At 37.9% G+C, this 19,863-nt stretch overlaps 1 protein-coding gene across 1 annotated transcript in view; it reads right to left on the reverse strand.

Moving 5' to 3' along the window:
- The window catches only part of CORIN (corin, serine peptidase), a gene marked incomplete at its 3' end in the record, with an annotated part of 279,389 nt that overhangs the window by 240,264 nt on the left and 19,262 nt on the right, over positions 1–19,863 (reverse strand). The window contains 1 exon segment of the mRNA XM_081304554.1: positions 918–1,062. Within this exon segment, the coding sequence (XP_081160680.1) occupies positions 918–1,062 (145 nt within the window).

The following is a 19,863-nucleotide window of genomic DNA, read 5'->3' on the forward strand; positions in this document are numbered from 1 at the left end:
CTCTATTTTATCTAATTGCATGCATTCAAATAATCCTAATTCATATCATTAGGTAGCTACCAATGGTAATAGTTTGCTGTTTTTTCCCAACAGTTCACCTTTCAAATTAAGGGTATAATTCATTTAAAGAGAGATAGCAAGATACAAATACAAGTGAATTAACCTGTCAGCACATATTACTTGGTTGCCACTGCCTGGTTAAAATTTAGAATATAATATCTCGAGTATGTGCTTAAGTTCTATTTTTAAAAATTAAAATCAAAGCAAACATTGGTGCAATCTTCCTTAAAACCTGGGTTCTATGGAACGGAGCTTAAAAACCAATGTTCTGGATGCTAAAGCCCAAATGCCGTAGTGTGATCTGCAAGCTCCTGAGTCATTCAGACTTTGTTAATCTAGCTGCATTTCACACTCCTGCTAAGTTTTCGCCCAGTTTCATAAGTCCAATTCCATCTTTCATAGGATTATACTTTTGCACTTGCTATTTCTGTTTACATCACCTGAATTTCTATTAACTTAATTACAAATGTTAACATGCTATCTCCCCTATGAAGCCTTCTCTTGCTGTCCTACCTTCAGCAAAGTCTGTCTTGTCTCATGTCATCTTCTCCTCATCAATGTGAGCACCAAAGAAAAAACTAACTATAGCCTTTGAGTTTACAGGGACTTTCAATGTGCGTGTCACCTAGCAATCACTCCTTAAAATGGTTTGTACTAATTAACCCACTAATTAGTATTAAGAATAATTACCAGTAAAGTGATTACAGTGGTTGAATATTTTGCCTACAATAATCCACAGACCATCGTTTTATTAACTTGATACATTAGGTTATCTTAGTGCTTTGTAGAAATCACTCTTCTAAATGACGCTAATTTTAATTTTGACTTAATATTTCTTTAATAATGGTATCACCCACCAATAAAGGAGAGCAGGATCACCAGCAAGACAAGGAGTGCACAGATGCATGGAATCAGGACCAGCAGCAAAAAGCGAAGGATATTAGCTGTGGCCAGCTTCTGTGAGCAGCCATCTCCCATGTTATTGTCATCAGCTCCCAAGACCTAATGTAAAAGAGGAAGATGAAACATGGTTTTAATATTACAAATCAACTCAATGTGTGCTATGAAATTTTAGATTATAGTTATCCATTCAGAGCAACATTCGTAAGAGATTTTATTGAGTGTACATAAGAGCGTGAAATGAGGTTAGTCACAAAATCACACTCATAAACAAATAGCTGTATGTGGGTAGAGCAAAAATCACCTATTTTTGAAACATTTTTTCAAAAGCAGATGAACGCTCACTGATTTTTCCAATTTGAATTTTTGTTTGCATCATTCCAAAAGACTATGGATTATGTGACAAGAATTCACCCTCACCCAGAGCTTTAAGCAAACACTCTATATACAATGATAAAATACTGGTGAATAGGTGTAGACAGGACAATAAGCAGATTTCATTCTAACTTGTCTCACTAGTTCTAACCCAAATCTGTATAAATCTGGGTGAAATAAGTTTTTGGACATTAATAATTCAGCAAGGTTAACTAGTACTTATCATATATTTAGTGACAAGTTGAATCACGAGGAAGAGACTGTCCTGTTTGCCAGTTAAATACCAGCAACTCCAAGGGCATTCTCAGTGGTCCACACTGGCCCTGAGCCCACCTGTTGTGAGAAGATGATGGGGTATCACAGTGCTGGTTCAGATAAAGTTCTTGTCAAATATGTTAAATTGGGTTTAGTTCAATATCTTGCCAAAAATTATGTCAGGAGATTTGTTTATTAGAAAAGGCTAGCTGAGGGCAGCAACTATTTCATCAGAAGTCTAAGATGGCTCTAAAAGTGCTTTGAGTCACTATAAGCCACTCCTCTGGATCCCTTAATAAAAGCATGTCTCATGATTCCCCCCTTGAACTTCTGACTCTGCATTTTCTCCTCGGACAGCTTGAAAGCTTGAGCTATCACCTCTGCGTACTCTCTTCTGAGCCTCTCTTGAGTCCTCAACTTCCCTTGGAGTTATACTGCACTGTTCATGTGCTTTGTGGACAATAGCAGCTCTTCTCGACATGTCCAAAACCAAAACTAATCTCTTCTATTTCTCTATCTCCAACTAGTTTCTCTCCTGACCTCTCTGTGTGTTCACAGAAAACCCACTATTCCTGAAATTTAGAGACTCCTCCCTCGTCCTTCATTGCTTTAGTCATCTTTGTCATTGCTGTGACCGGAAGACCCGACAAGAACGACACAGAGGAGGAAGAGTTTATTTGAGAATCAGTTTCAGAGGTCTCAGTCCACAGATGGCCACCTCTGTTGCTCTGGATCTGAGTGAGGCAGAGCGTCATGGCAGAAAGGTGTGGAACAGGAAAGGTGGTCAGAATGTGGCAATCAAGAAGCAGAGAGAGATCTCTACTCACCAAGAACAAAATATAAACCCCAAAGGTATACCCTGAGTGACCTAACTCCTCCAGTCACTCCCTAAAGGTCTATAGTTACCACCCAGTTAATTCCTAACAGGATTAATGCACCAATTAGATTAATGGTTTCATAATCCAACCATTTCACCTCTAAACTTTCTTGCATTGTTTCACACATGAACTTTTGGGGAACAAACACCTCATAACCAAATCATAGCAATCATCAACTTAACCCAAATATTACCTGGTGTTGTTAGTTCTTCCTCTGGAATAAATATCTAACTTTTTAAAAAAGGAATGATCTTTGAGGCAAAGCCTTATCATAACCAAGAAGATATTCTAACACAATGATCCTCTAATATCCTCAGAACTTCCCAGCCAGTCCATGACCATTCCCCAAAGAAATGCAAAGGAAACACAAAGACAAGCTTGACGTGTCTTTCCAAGTTGCAAGGCACACACAGGTGATACTCCATTTCTGTTTTATTCCTCCTTCATCAGAATCAGTCTTGTTCACTGACACACATTACAAGCAGTGTTTATCACAAAAGGTAACAACATCTGTGATTTTAAGAATTCTCCATGAGAGACATTATTTGAAAGAACTTGGGATGTTGGCTTGCAAAGGACTTGATTTCTTAGGTTCGTGTCTTTCCTGGCTCATTCCCTCTCTATACCTGGTTTAAGGTATCAGCCAATGTGAGATCATTCAGAATTAATTTACAATTGATCTTCAAGAAGACTTGACATTGACACAATATAATATGAGATCTGCAACAGCACAATGATTACAACACCAACATTAGATTGACAGTACCATTTGAGTCTTGTAAGTAATATTTCCCCAGTAAAAAAAGTATAGGACTGAAGGCTAAGAGAGTGGCAGAATCAACTAACTTCACTTACTCAACAATTAGATATGGAATGCCTAATAATCATAAGAAGGACAGTGATGAAAGCCAGTCACAGTGGTATATGCCCATAATCCCGGCAACTCTGGAGACTGAGGAAGAAGATCACAAATTCAGGGCCAGCCTTAGCAACATAGAGAGACCCTAAGCAACTTAGCAAGACCCTGTCTCAAAAACAAAAATTAATTTAAGAAGGGCTAGGGATGTGGCTCGGTGGTTGTTATGGTTTGGATATGAGGTATCTCCAAAAAGCTCATGTGTAAGAAAATGCAAGAAGGTTCAGAGGAGAAATTACTGGGTTGTGAGAGTCTTGATCTGATCGGTGAATTAATCCCCTGATAAGGATTAACTGGTAACTGAAGTGTTAGGGTGTGGCTGGAGGCATGGTTATAGGGTACATATTTTGTAGCCAGACAGTGGGCTTTCTCTCTGCTTCCTGATCACCTTGGAGGCTGGTTCCTTCTGCCGCACTCTTCTGCCATGATGTCCTGCCTCATATTGAGCCCCGTGGAATGGAGTCAGCTGTCTATGGACTTAGACCTCTGAAACCATGAGCCCCCCAAACAAACCTTTCCTCCTCTATAGTTGTGCTGGTCAGGTCTTTTAGTTGCAGCAGTGAAATAGCGGACTAAAACAGTGGTTTAGCCCCCCTGAGTTCAATCCCCAATACCAAAACAGAAAAACAAAAAATGAAGTATAGTGGTGATAAAACAATGATTTCAAACCAACTATCCCTTGAAATGTCACAGTCCTGTAAGATAGATAAGATGTATACATAAGTAATATAACTATATTTCAAGGAATCAAATGATAAGCTCTATTCTATTAGACGTCCTTTGGTTCATCTGTTAATTTATATATTTGATTTCTTCTTTATGTCATCCTATCCTTCCCTCCCTGTCCTTCATTTTACTCTAGCTTCCATATATGAAAGAAAACATTTTACCTTTGAGTTTCTGAGTTTGGTTAATTTCACTTAGCATAATATTCTCTATTTTCATCTATGTACTGGAAAATGCCATAATTTTATTCTTTTTTATGGCTGAGTAATAAATACATACATACATACACACACGCACATACACACACAGATATAATTGTGAGTAATATATCTGAGTGATATATAAAATATATATGTATATATTACAATTTCTTAATCCACTCATCTATTCATGGACATCTGGGTTGATTCCATAAATCAGCTATTTTGAATTATGCTGTTATAAACATTGAGGTGGCTATGTCACTGTAGTATGCTAATTTTAGAACTTTTGGGTAAATACCAAGGAGTGGGATAGCTGGGTCATATGGTGGTTCCATCCCTAGTTTTTTAAGGAATCCCCATACTGCTTTCCAGAATGATTATACTAGTCTGCAGTCCCATAAACAATGTACAAGTGTATCTTTTCCCCCACAACCTCAACAGCATTTACTGTTGTTCATATTCTTGAACATTGCCATTATGACTGGAGTGAGATGAAATCTTAGTGAAGTTTTGATTTGCATTTCCCTGATTGCTACAGATGTTGAACATTTTTTCAAATATTTTTTGGCCATTTATGTTTCATCTTTTGAGAAGTTTTTGTTTAGTTATTTTGCCCATTTACTGATTGGGTTATTTGTTTTGTTTTTGTCCTTTCTTTTGTTTTTTATGGGGTTTTGTTGTTGTTTTGGTTTGGTTTTGGTGTTAAGTTTTTTGTGTATCCTGGATATTAATCCCCTATTGGAGGAGTAGATGACCAAGATTTTCTCTCATTTGGTAGTCTCCCTCTTCATGCCCTTAATTGTTTCCTTTGCTGTACATAAGCTCTTTAGCTTGATGGCATCCCACTTATTGATTCTTCTTTTTATTTCTTGCATTTTGGAGGTCTTATTAAGGAAATCAGTGCCAGCACCTATCTGATGGAGTGTTGAGCCTATATTTTCTTCTAGCAGTTGTAAAGTTTCTGGTCTAATTCCTAAGTCTTTGATCCATTTTGATTTGAGTTTTGTGCAGGATGACAGATAGGAGTCTAATTTCATTTTCTACATACAGCTATCCAGTTATCCAGCACCATTTGTTAAAAAGCTGTCATTTCTTCAAGATATATGTTTGGCATCTTTGCCAAATATCGTATGTATGGGTGTGTGGAATTGTCTCTGTATCTTCTGTTCCATTGGTCTTCATGTCTATTTTGATGCCAATATCATGCTGGTTTTGCTCTGTAATATAATTTCAGATCAGATATTGTGATACCTCCTGCTACACTTTTCTTGCTTAGTATACTTTGGCTAATATGGTGGTATCTTATTCTTCCAAATGAATTTAAGAATTTTTTTTTTAATTCTGTAGAAAACATCATTGGTATTTTGATAGGGATTGCATTGAATCTATATTTTGCTTTTGGTAGTATAATCATTTTGACAATATTGATTCTGCCTGTCCAAGAACAAGGGAGTCTTTCCATTTTCTAAGGTCTTCTTCAATTTCTTTCTTCAGTGTTCTATAATTTTCTTTGTGGAGAGCTCTTTTACATCTTTAGTTGGATTAATTCTCAAGGGTTGAATTTTTTTAAGGTTATTGTGAATGGGATACTTTTCCTAATTTCTTCTCAGATGAATCACTGTTGGAGCATAAGAAAGCTATTGATTTATGTGTGTTGATCTTGTTGTATTCTACTTTACTAAACTCATTTATAAGCTTTAGAAGTCTTCTGGTGGAATTTTTTTATATATTCTAGATATAAGAGCATATTGCCGGAAAACAGAGATAGTTTGATTTCTTCTTTTCTTGTTTGTTTCCCTTTGATTTCCTTTTCTTACCTGATTAATTTGGATAATGTTTTGAGGACTATATTGAATAAGAGTGGTGAGAGTGAACAGCCTTATCATGTTCCTGATTTTAGAGGAAATGCTTTTAGTTTTTCTCTATTGAGTATGATATGGCTTTGGGTTTGTTATAAATGGCCTTTATGATGTTAACAATTTCCATAATTTTTAATCCAGAATGTTGGATTTTATCAAAGGCCTTTTCTGCATCTATTGAGAGGATCATATGATTTTTGTTCTTAATTCTGTTTAATGGTGAATTACATTTACTGATTTGAGTATTCCAAACCAACCTTGCATCCCTAGAATGAAACCTACTCAATCATGGTGTATTTTTATGTGGTTTTTATTGTGGTTTGGTAACGTTTTATATAGGATTTTTGCATCTATGTTCCTCAGAGATATTGGTCTGTAGTTTTCTTTCCTTGATGCATTTTTGTCTGGTTTTGTTATTGGGTTACACTGGCTTTATAGAATGTATTTGGAAGTGTTCCTCCCTTTCAATTTCATGGAAAATTTTGAGAAAGACTGATGTTAGTTCTTCTGTAAAGGTCTGGTAGAACTCGGCTGAGGATTCATCGGATCCTGGGCTTTTCTTTTTCGAAAGGCTTCTAATTGCTGTTTCAAGTTCATTACTTGATATTGGTCTGTTTAGGTTTTATGTGTCTCCCTGATTCAATTTGGGCAGCTCATATGCATCTAGAAATTTGGCAATGTCTTCCAGATTTTTCAGTTTATTGGAATATAAATTCTTAAAATAGATTCTGGCAATCCTCTGGATTTCAGAAGGGTCTGTGGAATATCTCTTTTTTTCGTCTCTGATTTTGTCTTCTCATTCTTTCTTTTGGTTAGTTTGGCTAAGGATTTGTCAATCTTACTTATCCTTTCAAAGAACAAACTCAAACTGTATTGAACCTGTGCATTATTTTCTTATTCTCAATTTCACTAATTTTAACTATTTCCTGTCTTCTTCTGGTTTGGGGGTTAGTTTGTTCTGTTTTTTTAAGGCCCTGAGTTGGAGCATCCACTTATTTATTTGGGATCTCTCTAATTTTTTTTTAACAAAGACACTCAGGGCTATAAATTTTCCTTTTAGAACTACATTCACATTGTCCTAAAGATTTTGATATGTCGTATCTCTTTTTTCATTCACTACTAAGAATTTCTTGATTTCTATAATCATTTCTTCTTCCATCCACTCTTAATTTAAGAGAGTATTGTTCACTCCCTATGTGTTTATGTGGGTTCCATTATTTTACTTGCTGTTGGTTTCTAGCTTTGTTCCATTATGATCTGACAGGATACATGGGATGATATCTTTTTTTTATTTGCTAAGATTTTCTTTGTGGTCTCTAATATGACTTATTTTAGAAAAAGATCCATGCATGGCTGACAAGAAGGTAACCAGCTGTCTGGGGGTGAAATATTCCGTCAATGTTCTTTAGGCCCATTTGATTTATAGAGCTGTTTAGGTTGAAGATATCATTATTGATTTTATGGTTTTATGACCTGTTGGTTGGTGATAAGGGTGTATTTTGAATTCACCCTTTATTATTGTATTAGGGTATATGTGGGATTTAATGTCAGGAAGTATTTTTCCATATAATTGAATGCATTGACATTTATGGCATAAATACTTACTGTCGTTATATCTTCTTGAGGGATTGTTCCCTTTATAGGACATAGTGGCCTTCTTTGTCTCTTCTGATTTATTTTAACTTGAAATATGATTTGTCAGATATAAGACTAGCTACTCCTGCTTCTTGGACCATATACCTGGAATATTTTTTGCCATCCTTTTATATTTAGCCTGTGGTTGTCTTTGCCTATATATATTGGCAAGCTTCTCACTTGACTAGGTCTATTTGGGGTACTATAAACCTCGTGTACTCAGTTCTGATATAGGAAAAGCTTTGTGTAACTATCTCATTGAAAATGTTCTTTATGCTTTTAATTCATATCTCCATATTCTCTTCTATCCCAATAATTCTCAGATTTGGTCTTTTAATGTTGTCTCAAAGTTTTTGTATGTTCCAATCATATTCTATAATTTTCCCTTTGATTATATTCTGTGTACTCAAGATCATATACCCTGAATTCAAGGTTTGAAGTTCTGTTTTCAAGGGTTGAGGTTCTATTTTCTATGCAATCTAATCTGTTAATGATGCCTTCAAGTGAGTTATTAATTTGATTGTGTATTTCATTTCTAGGAGTTCTTCATGGTCTCTTCTCACTATTTCTATATCTGTTAAAGTGGTCTTTCATCTCCTGTAATTCCTATCTTCATTCCTTCCTTAGATCTTCTATTAGTTCATTGAACATTTTGGGGGGGGGTGGTGAGTGTAGGAGGGTATTACAAATTGAACTTAGGGGCACTCGATCACTAAGCCACATCCCCAGCCCTATTTTGTATTTTATTTAGAGACAGGGTCTCACCAAGTTACTTAGTGCCTTGTTTTTGCTGAGGCTGGCTCCTCACTTTTGCTGAGGCTGACTTTGAACTCACAATCCTCCTCCCTCAGCCTCCCAAGGTGCTGGGATTTCAGGCATCCATGCACCCAGCTCATTAAACATTTTAATAATCTGGTTTTTATAATCTTTCTCTAGGCTTTCATCCATCTCACTTTCAGTGGGATCTTTTGTGGGGGATTGAGGATTTTTTTGGGGGAGGGGGTATTTGTTTGCCTGTTTTCTCATATTTTCAGAGGTCTTGGACTTGCACATCAATTGAGGTGGATTCTCCTACGCTCTGTTTTTTCACATGTCCTTTTGAGTGTAATTATCTTATTTGTTCTGGGTGCTTCTGTTTTTTGATGTCAGAGTAGATGCCAAAGGGTGGACCTTCTGTCCTTGGGTCCTTGTTGTTGATTTTGAGCTTTTTTCTCCTTACTTCAATGAGTTGGAGTAATGTCAGGGAATATTCAGCAGCAGAATTTCTGACCTATGAACTTTTAATGTCTCTGTATGTTCCCAGCACCTCACAGAAAGGAGAGAAATAAACAATAATGATAACCATTGTAAGCAATCCCCAGTGTTATATATCAGTTCCTACTATAATATCTTCAACATTAATTGCCACCAATAAATAGGAATGGTGGGTTCAGCAACTGTCAACAGTAAAAACAATAACAATGAACTAGAGCTGGCTTTAAACCAAACCACAGGTGTCAACTATACCATCCACAGCAGTAATGAATGTGTTAGCATTAGTGGTGGGGACAAGAGTTACATAAACCACTTAGTTCTGAAAAAATGGTAAAAATACAGTTAATTGGGGGGAAAGAAAATGTGTTAGGGAGTTAGCAAGAGTTTACAGTTTCAAAAAGTGAACAGAAAGAATGCAGAAGAGAGGGATCAGGTGATATTTATATGGAAGGAGGGAGACAAATAGAAGAAGCAAGGTATTGGGAGAAAGAAAAATAGAATTGGGCTATTAGCAGGGGAAGATAAAAGAGAAAGAGAAACAAGAGGATAAACAAATGAAAATAATATGAAACCATACCAAAACATACAATCCAAAAAACCTAAATCCTCAGAAAACAATGCTAGGAAAAAAATAATTACATTTAAAATTATTAAAAATGAGTGAAAAAGAAGCAAATGTATTAATTATGTCCCTGAACTAATCAGCACAGCCAGAACTCATACATGTGTTTGTCCCCTCATCTCTCACACTTTCTCTTTCTCGCTCCCTCCCTCTCCCTTCCTACTCTCTCTCTCTCTTTCTCTCTCTCTTTCTCTCTCTGTCTCTCTCTCTCTCTCTCTCACACACACACACACACACACACACACGCACACACACACGCACACACACACACACACATACACACACAGAAAGACTACAAAAATAAAATTTAAAACATCTTTTAAAAATCCAAAATCTTAATGAAGAATGAAGGAACTGTCTCCACTAAGGTAGTTAAAATAGTTGACCAAATTGGGTGGTCACTGTCTATACCCAAACAATTTCTCTCCAATTCGTCTTGAGTTATGTACTAGTAGAGAGAGCAAGGGGTGAGGAGAGGGTGTTGACTCTTTTCTATTTTGTGTTGCTCTCTGAGCTGCCATTTGGAGTGGCTTTAGATCAAAGTCATTTGCTACAAGACTCAGCTTCCCTTCTCACCAGTATGAGGTGGGACAAGTCTTGTCTATCCATACCAGGTCAGTGCACTTCCAGGCTATAATTTCTGCAGTGTTCTATAAGGGAGGGTTCAGCAAAACTCCGGGGATTTGCTGGGTTGTGTCTGCTTTGGAGAGATTAGATGGACCTGCTCTTGACATATCATATTTCATACATTAAATTGAAGTGGGTTATGAACCCCCAATTTTACCCCAAATGCAGATTGCAGAATCACGTCGGTTACACATCCACAATTTTACATAATGCCCTATTAGTAACTGTTGTATTCTGCTACCTTTCCTATCCCCTACTATCCCCCCTCCCCTCCCCTCCCATCTTCTCTCTCTACCCCATCTACTGTAATTCATTTCTCTCCTTGTTTATTTTCCCATTCCCCTCACAACCTCTTATATGTAATTTTGTATAGCAATGAGGGTCTCCCTTCATTTCCATGCAATTTCCCTTTTCTCTCCCTTTCCCTCCCATCTCATGTCTCTGTTTAATGTTAATCTTTTCTTCCTGCTCTTCCTCCCTGCTCTGTTCATAGTTGCTCTCATTATATCAAAGAAGACATTTGGTATTTGTTTTTTAGGGATTGGCTAGCTTCACTAGGCATAATCTGCTCTAGTGCCATCCATTTCCCTGCAAATTCTATGATTTTGTCATTTTTTATTGCTGCATAGTACTCCATTGTGTATAGATGCCACATTTTTTAATCCATTCATCTATTGAAGGGCATCTGGGTTGGTTCCACAGTCTAGCTATTGTGAATTGTGCTGCTATGAACATCGATGTGGCAGTATCTCTGTAGCATGCTCTTTTAAGGTCTTCAGGTAATAGTCCGAGAAGGGCAATAGCAGGGTCAAATGGTGGTTCCATTCCCAGCTTTCCCAGGAATCTCCAAACTGCTTTCCAAATTGGCTGCACCAATTTGCAGTCCCACCAGCAATGTACAAGTGTACCCTTTTCTCCACATCCTCGCCAGCACTTGTTATTGTTTGACTTCATAGTGGCTGCCAATCTTACTGGAGTGAGATGGTATCTTAGGGTGGTTTTGATTTGCATTTCTCTGACTGCTAGAGATGGTGAGCATTTTTTCATGTACTTGTTGATTGATTGTATATCCTCCTTTGAGAAGTGTCTGTTCAGGTCCTTGGCCCATTTGTTGATTGGGTTATTTGTTATCTTATTGTCTAATTTTTTGAGTTCTTTGTATACTCTGGATATTAGGGCTCTATCTGAAGTGTGAGGAGTAAAAATTTGTTCCCAGGATGTAGGCTCCCTTTTTACCTCTCTTATTGTTTCTCTTGCTGAGAAAAAACTTTTTAGTTTAAGTAAGTCCCATTTGTTGATTCTTGTTATTAACTCTTGTGCTATGGGTGTCCTATTAAGGAATTTGGAGCCCGACCCCACAATATGTAGATCGGAGCCAACTTTTTCTTCTATCAGACGCAGAGTCTCTGATTTGATATCAAGCTCCTTGATCCATTTTGAGTTAACTTTTGTGCATGGCGAGAGAAAGGGATTCAGTTTCATTTTGTTGCATATGGATTTCCAGTTTTCCCAACACCATTTGTTGAAGATGTTATCCTTCCTCCATTGCATGCTTTTAGCCCCTTTATCAAATATAAGATAGTTGTAACTTTGTGGATTAGTCTCTGTGTCCTCTATTCTATACCATTGGTCCACCCGCCTGTTTTGGTACCAGTACCATGCTGTTTTTGTCACTATTGCTCTGTAATATAGTTTGAAATCTGGTATCGCTATACCGCCTGATTCACACTTCCTGCTTAGAATTGCTTTTGCTATTCTGGGTCTTTTATTTTTCCATATGAATTTCATGATTGCTTTATCTATTTCTACAAGAAATGCCGTTGGGATTTTGATTGGCATTGCATTAAACCTATAGAGAACTTTTGGTAATATTGCCATTTTGATGATGTTAGTTCTGCCTATCCATGAACAGGTACATTTTTCCATCTTCAAAGATCTTCTTCTACTTCTCTCTTTAGGGTTCTGTAGTTTTCATTGTATAAATCTTTCACCTCTTTTGTTAGGTTGATTCCCAAGTATTTTATTTTTTTTGAGGATATTGTGAATGGAGTGTTTTTCCTCATTTCCGTTTCAGAAGTTTTGTCACTGATATACAGAAATGCCTTTGATTTATGCGTGTTGATTTTATATCCTGCCACTTTGCTGAATTCATTTATCAGTTCTAGTAGTTTCTTTGTAGACCCTTTTGGGTCTTCTATGTATAGAATCATGTCATCTGCAAATAGTGATAATTTAAGTTCTTCTTTTCCTATTTTTATGCCTTTAATTTCTTTCGTCTGTCTAATTGCTCTGGCCAGTGTTTCGAGAACTATATTGAATAGAAGTGGTGATAGAGGGCATCCCTGTCTTGTTCCGGATTTTAAAGGGAATGCCTTCAACTTTTGTCCATTCAGAATGATGCTAGCCTGAGGCTTAGCATAGATAGCTTTTACAATGTCAAGGTAAGTTCCTGTTATCCCTAGTTTTTCTAATGTTTTGAACATAAAGGGATGCTGTACTTTGTCGAATGCTTTCTCTGCATCTATTGAGATGATCATATGGTTCTTATCTTTAAGTCTATTGATGTGGTGAATAACATTTATTGATTTCCGTATATTGAACCAGCTTTGCATCACAGGGATGAATCCTACTTGATCATGGTGCACAATTTTTTTGATGTGTTTTTGTATTCAATTCGCCAGAATTTTATTGAGGATTTTTGCATCTAGGTTCATTAGAGATATTGGTCTGTAGTTTTCTTTCTTTGAGGTGTCTTTGTCTGGTTTCGGAATCAGGGTGATGTTGGCCTCATAGAATGAATTTGGAAGAGCTCCCTCTTTTTCTATTTCCTGAAATAATTTAAAAAGTATTGGTATTAATTCTTCTTTAAAGGTTTTGTAAAACTCCACTGTATACCCATCCGGTCCTGGGCTTTTCTTGGTTGGTAGTCCTTTGATGGCTTCTTCAATTTCATCCATTGATATTGGTCTGTTCAAATTGTGTGTATCCTCCTGACTCAGTCTGGGCAAATCATATGACTTAAGAAATTTATCGATGTCTTCACTATCTTCTATTTTATTGGAATATAGGTTTTCAAAATAATTTCTAATTGTCTTCTGTATTTCTGTAGCATCTGTTGTGATATTGCCTTTTTCATCCCGTATGTTAGTAATTTGAGTTCTCTCTCTTCTTCTCTTCGTTAGCATGGCTAAAGGTCTGTCGATCTTATTTATTTTTTCGAAGAACCAACTTTTAGTTTTGTTAATTTTTTCAATAGTTTCTTTTGTTTCAATTTCATTGATTTCCGCTCTGATTTTAATTATTTCTTGCCTTCTGCTACATTTGCTGTTGTTTTGCTCTTCCTTTTCTAGGGCTTTGAGATGAAGTGTGAGCTCATTTATTTGTTGGTTTTTTTCTTTTTTTGAGGAATGACCACCAGGCGATGAATTTTCCTCTCAAAACTGCTTTCATTGTGTCCCATAGATTTCGATATGTTGTGTCTGTATTTTCATTTATCTCTAAGAATTTTTTGATTTCCTCCTTTATGTCTTCTGTAACCCATTGATCATTCAGTAACATATTGTTCATTTTCCATGTGATGTAGGATTTTTCCTTCCTTCTTTTATCATTGATTTCCAGTTTCATTCCATTATGATCAGATAAAATGCAAGGTATTATCTCCACCCCTTTATATTTACTGAGGGTTGCCCTATGGCATAATATATGGTCTATTTTTGAGAAGGATCCATGTGCTTCTGAGAAAAAAGTATATCCATTTGATGATGGTTGATATATTCTATATATGTCAGTTAAGTCTAGGTTATTGATTGTGATATTGAGTTCTATAGTTTCTTTATTCAACTTTTGTTTGGAGGATCTGTCCAATGGTGAGAGAGGTGTGTTGAAGTCACCCATAATTATTGTGTTGTGGTCTATTTGATTCTTGAACTTGAGGAGAATTTGTTCTATGAATGTCGCAGCACCATTATTTGGTGCATAAATATTGATAATTGTTATGTCTTGTTGGTGAATGGTTCCTTTTAACAGTATATAATGTCCTTCTTCATCCCTTTTGATTAACTTAGTCTTGAAGTTGATTTTATTCGATATGAGGATGGCCACCCCTGCTTGCTTACGAGGACCATGTGCATGGTATATTTTTTTCCCATCCTTTCACCTTCAGCCTGTGTATGTCTTTTCCAATCAGATGTGTCTCCTGGAGGCAGCATATTGTTGGAGTTGTTTTTTTAATCCATGATACCAGCCTATGTCGCTTTATTGGAGAGTTTAAGCCATTAACATTCAGAGTTACTATTGATATATGGTTTGTACTTCCATCCATGTTTGATTATTTATCCTTTTTTAAAAAAATTTAGTTTGTTTCTCCATGATTATCTTTCCCCTCGCCCTCTGTCTTTACCGAGGCACTTCCTACTGATGGTTTTGGTTATTGTTTTTCATTTCTTCCTCGTGTAGTGTTTTGCTCAAAATGCCTTGCAATGCTGGTTTTCTGGCTGCAAATTCTTTTAACTTTTGTTTATCATGAAAGATTTTTATTTCGTTTGTCATACCTGAAGCTTAATTTTGCTGGGTACAGAATTCTTGGTTGGCATCCATTGTCTTTCAGTGTTTGAAATACATTGTTCCATGACCTTCTTGCTTTCAGTGTCTGTGATGAAAAATCCGTTGTTAACCTTATTGGTTTACCCCTGAATGTAATCTGTCTCCTTTCTCTTGTAGCTTTTAATATTTTCTCTTTTTTCTGTATATTGGATATCTTCATAACAATGTGTCTTGGCATTGGTCTACTGTGATTTTGTGTGCTCGGTGTCCTGTATGCATCTTCAATTTGTATATCTGTTTTCTTTTTTATTTCTGGAAAGTTTTCTATAATTATTTCATTCAGCAGGTTACTCATCCCCTTGGTTTGAATCTCTGTACCTTCTATTCCGATGACTCGTAAGTTTGGTTTTTTTATGTTATCCCATAACTCTTGGATGTTTTTCTCGTGATTTTTTACCAGACTTTCTGAGTTGGCTAGACTCTTTTCAAGATGATATATTTTGTCTTCATTATCTGACGTTCTGGCTTCTACTTGCTCCACTCTGTTAGTGATACTCTCAATTGAGTTTTTAATTTGGTTTATCGTTTCCTTCATTTCTAGAATTTTTGTTTGATTATTTTTTATAATCTCTATCTCCTGATAAAGATGCTTAACTTCTTCTTTTATCTGTTTATGTAATTCATTCTCAATGTGTTCTTTCGCTGCTTGAATTTGCTGTCTTGTATCCTCTTTAAGGCTCCATTCCATCTGTCTAAGGTGTTCCTTGAGTTCTTTATATGACCATTTTTCTGATGATTCTAGGTCCTCCTGAATTGTTTGTACTCCTTTTCTTCCTTGCTTTTTGAAGCTGCTCATGTTACTTCTTGTTCTGTTTGACTGATGAGTTACTGTTTACTCCTATAAATTTATTAGATGCTTGGGAGGAAAGGTATTAGAAGGGAAGGGAAGAAGTCACTAAAGAGAATGAGAGTAAGCAGGTAGAATTCAAGGAAGGGGGGATAAGATTGAAAAGAAATGAAAAGACAAAAGAAGAAAAAAATAGGAAATAAAAAAAGAAAAAAATTTTTTTTAAATAATTTTAAAAAAATTAAAATTAAAATTAGAAGAAAAAAATTTAAAAAAAATTGTAAAAAAAGATTAAAAAAACAACAAGAAAGAAAAATGAAAATGAAAGAAAAACCCAAATCAAAAAATAAAGAGAAAAGAAAAAAAAGCTAATAAATGCAGTCTTAGAGTTTGATTAACTTCTCTTCCAGTAGGTGGCGCTGTGCCCACCAGGCCAAGTTTCTCCTGTCAATACGCGGGAACCAATCACTGTGCAGCAGCTCCTCCCAGACTGAGCGAGTCTCCAATCCTGAGTGCCTAGGGCCTCCTCTTGTGTCTAGTCACTTCCCACTTTTCCTCTAGCCAGGCCCCTCTCACGGGTGTCGCTCACCACAATACTGGCTACACGCCAGGTCTGCTGCTCCCGGGAGCCCTGTTTTCATGAACGACTGGGCACACTCTTCCAGTTTGCCATTCCCTCAGACCCTAAGTTTGTAGAGCTTGGGGCTGAGAATCCTCAACGAATTTTACTTGCCCTCTGGTAGTCACGCCCCTGGTAGCTGGTGCAAGAGACCTCAGTTGTCAGCCCTGGTGGGAGCGGTAGTTCCGCGCCGCGGGTCCCGCGCCACCTCTGATTCCCTCGGACTGGCTATCGTGCTCACGGGAGAGCTGGGAGGGGCCCTTAAGGTTTCCCTGATGTGTGGAGAGGGAAGGCTAGGGAATTACACACCTGTAGCCGCAGGTTTCAATGAAGTTATCTCCTCCGCCGCAGTCTGGTGACGTCAGTTCTCTGCCATGGTGGTATCTCTTGCAAATGGCGACAGTTCGTTTCCCTTTGCTGGGCGACCAATGCAACGGGTGGGTCCTTACTGTCTCTCCCAAGCCCTGTTTCAAACCTGTGGCCACTACCTATGAAGGCTCGGTAGGCATTTACCTCCGTAGGATGAGAAGGGCTGACCAGTTGTTTCAGCCGGATGGATTAGTGCTGAGTCACAGCTGTTTGTCTGTGGGAAGCAGGCGAACGGGAGCTTGAATTCAGCCGATCCGGGCTCAGTGTGTGTTCTGAGAGGCCCAGACTGTTCGCCCCAGATCCACGTCAGCTCAGCATTGCCTAGTGATCACACCAAAGCTCATAGTAGCACTATCCACCATATCCAAAAGGTAGGAGAAATTGAAGCGCACATCTAACGATGAGTGGGTGAATAGGACGCAGTAGGAGCCGGGTACGCTGGAGCATGCCTGTGGTCCCAGCTACTTGGCAGGTTGAGGCGGGAGGATAGAGTGAGTTCAGGAGTTCGAGGGCAGCCTTGGTGACACAGTGAGGCCCTGTCTTCTTGTTGAGCAGCAGCAGCAGCAGCAGCAGCTGGGATCACCTCCCGCTGCCCTGTCCACAGGGCCCCAGGTGCAGCTGGGCGCAGGGTCCTGGCGCCCCGAGCCTGCGGCGGGGCTACCTGGGCTGGATCGGCCCTGGGCCGCCGCCACCGAGCGGGCCTCGGCAGGGACGGTCTGCAAACTCCCAGCCCTGGCGGGGCCGCGCACTGCAGGTCCACACTCAGCCGACTGCGCAGTAGAGACAGTCCTTTGGGGTCCAGTGGACCAAGGCAGGGAGTCCGCCCGCGATTTCTTAGAACCCTCTCCCACCCGACCTCTCCAACTTCTCTCTGCTTCTTATGTCCTAAAATCTTAAAAGTCATTTTAAAAAATACCAATCATACACTGAAAGAAAACTTATTTTCACAGCACTCTTAAATACCAAAATTGCATATTAATAGGATGTGTGCACCTGCTTCATACTGCCCAACTCCTCAAACCTCAGAATCAGAACAGACACCAACATCTCTCACACCTGTTCCAAATGGACTTTTTTTATGGTACAGTTTTTACACAGCAACCACTGAGAACCTGGCTTTATGCAGCTAGGGCAATATTAAAATGGATGTAGCAGAAGCAAATGCTGAAATTGTGAACTACCTTATGTCAGTATTTCATTAGATGATCGAGAAATGTCAAGTATCACAATTTTCCCTCAAATTTTTAAAATATCCAGCAATGTGCTGTGAATCAATACAATCACTTGGGGTACAGCAACCCCCAGTCTGGAAATCACAATCCTTGATTATTTATTTGCATCCATCTCTATAAGTCCAAATCTTTAAAGAAGGAATGCATAGTTCAGCTCATTCAGAAAGCCTTCCATGAGTATCCAGAGAGAAGTGATCTCTCTGCAGTACATCTGACCTTCTGGCTATGGCAGACACTAACTGGTTCATAGCACGTATTCTCTCCTTTGATCTGACAAACAGAACAATAGATTTTGGCTGGCCCAAAATTAATGACTGTCTAGAATAAAGACCACTTTTTCCAGCCTCTCTTACAGCTATGTAAGTGTATGGGCATTAGCTCTAAATCCTGGGGCGATACTGGAAGCAGAAAGTGTGACTTCCAGAAAGGTGTGGTTGAGGAGACAGGTTTTTCTATTCTCTTTGTTGCTACCTGGATTAGGGGAGGCTGTAATAGTGCTTCCTGAGGGCAAGATCCTCTTCTAATGCTTTGTATATGGAAATACAACCCTCACAACAGTTCTATGAGGTAGATGTTGTTACTATACCCAATTATAGGTAAGGAATTTTAGGCTCTTTGTGAGTAATGAAAAAAAATTATTCAAGGTAATAAACAACAACAACAACAACAAAAAAAAACAAACCTCAGAATCTAAAACTAGGCTGTTTTTCAACTTCCTTTCCTAAAACCCAATAGGTGACTAGAGAACCTATAGTTCCATGATGAATTATGCCTTCATTCCTCAGCTCTGCCTCTATGAAGGCAGACTAAGCTCCCACCTACTCAGTCATGTGGAGAGGCCTCCACATGCTCCGAACCCTGGGAGGGTCCACACTGCAAAGACCTCAACATGAATTCTGACAGTGCTCATTCCTCAATATATCTGCCCCTTTGAGGGTAAGAAATCAATTTTTTTCCTGAGCCTCCATGCCCTGTGCCTCCTCCCAGATCAGACTAAAAGCTCACTACAGTTCTACAATAATAGACATGGTTTGAAAATGGACTGTTTGTGGTAGTTTCCAATTTCTTTCTGAACTCACTACTTCATATTTATCAGGGTTTTTTTAAACTTTAATCTAATTCTCTTATAAAACCTAATTATCTGGAACATTTAATTATAGAACTTTTATCTTTTGGGGAAATAGAAATATCATAATAAAATAAGCAAATTATCAAGAATCCAATTTATTAAATACTGCCAGAGATGAGTTGAAATTTTTGGAAATGTGAAATGTTTGACAATTTTTATAGCTTAATTTTTTTCCTTTGGTACTGGTGATTGAACCCAGAGGCACTTAACCACTGAGGCACATCCCCAGCACTTTTTAGTTTAATACTGGATCTCATTAAGTTGCTTAGGGCCTCACCAAGTTGCTGAGGCTGGCTTTGAAGCTGCCATTCTCTTGCCTCAGCTTCCCAAGCTGGTGGGGTTATAAGCTAGCTTAAAATATTTTGCCTTTAGAATGGCATGCAAAAACTTGACATTGATTCTCAGTTTTCAAAGATGTAGATGTCATTCTGCTTATTAAGAGATAGAATAAGAAACATTATTTTTTACAGTAAAGATGAAAAGAGAAAAGAGATCCAAGTTCTTATTTAGCAAATCAATAACCTAATTTTTAAAAACCTATTTTTTGGTCATCCTGAGGTTTTGCTAAATATATGTCATCCTTAGCCCACTACAGCTCTAGAAGCAAAAACATTCACCCAAATATGTCTACAAAGAGACAACATAAGCTTGCTATCTTTTAAGGTTCAGCATCAAACATAGTGATTCATTAATATTTTTATTTCAACTAGGATTTTTTAAATTACCAGTAAACACCAGGCACACTTGAAATAGCATATAAATTGTTTCTGATTAGTAGCACATATTCTACTTGCATAATGAAATACTATACCATG

This window comes from Spermophilus citellus (genome assembly GCF_964194105.1).
Source record: "Spermophilus citellus genome assembly, chromosome: 8".
Classification (NCBI taxonomy): domain Eukaryota; kingdom Metazoa; phylum Chordata; class Mammalia; order Rodentia; family Sciuridae; genus Spermophilus; species Spermophilus citellus.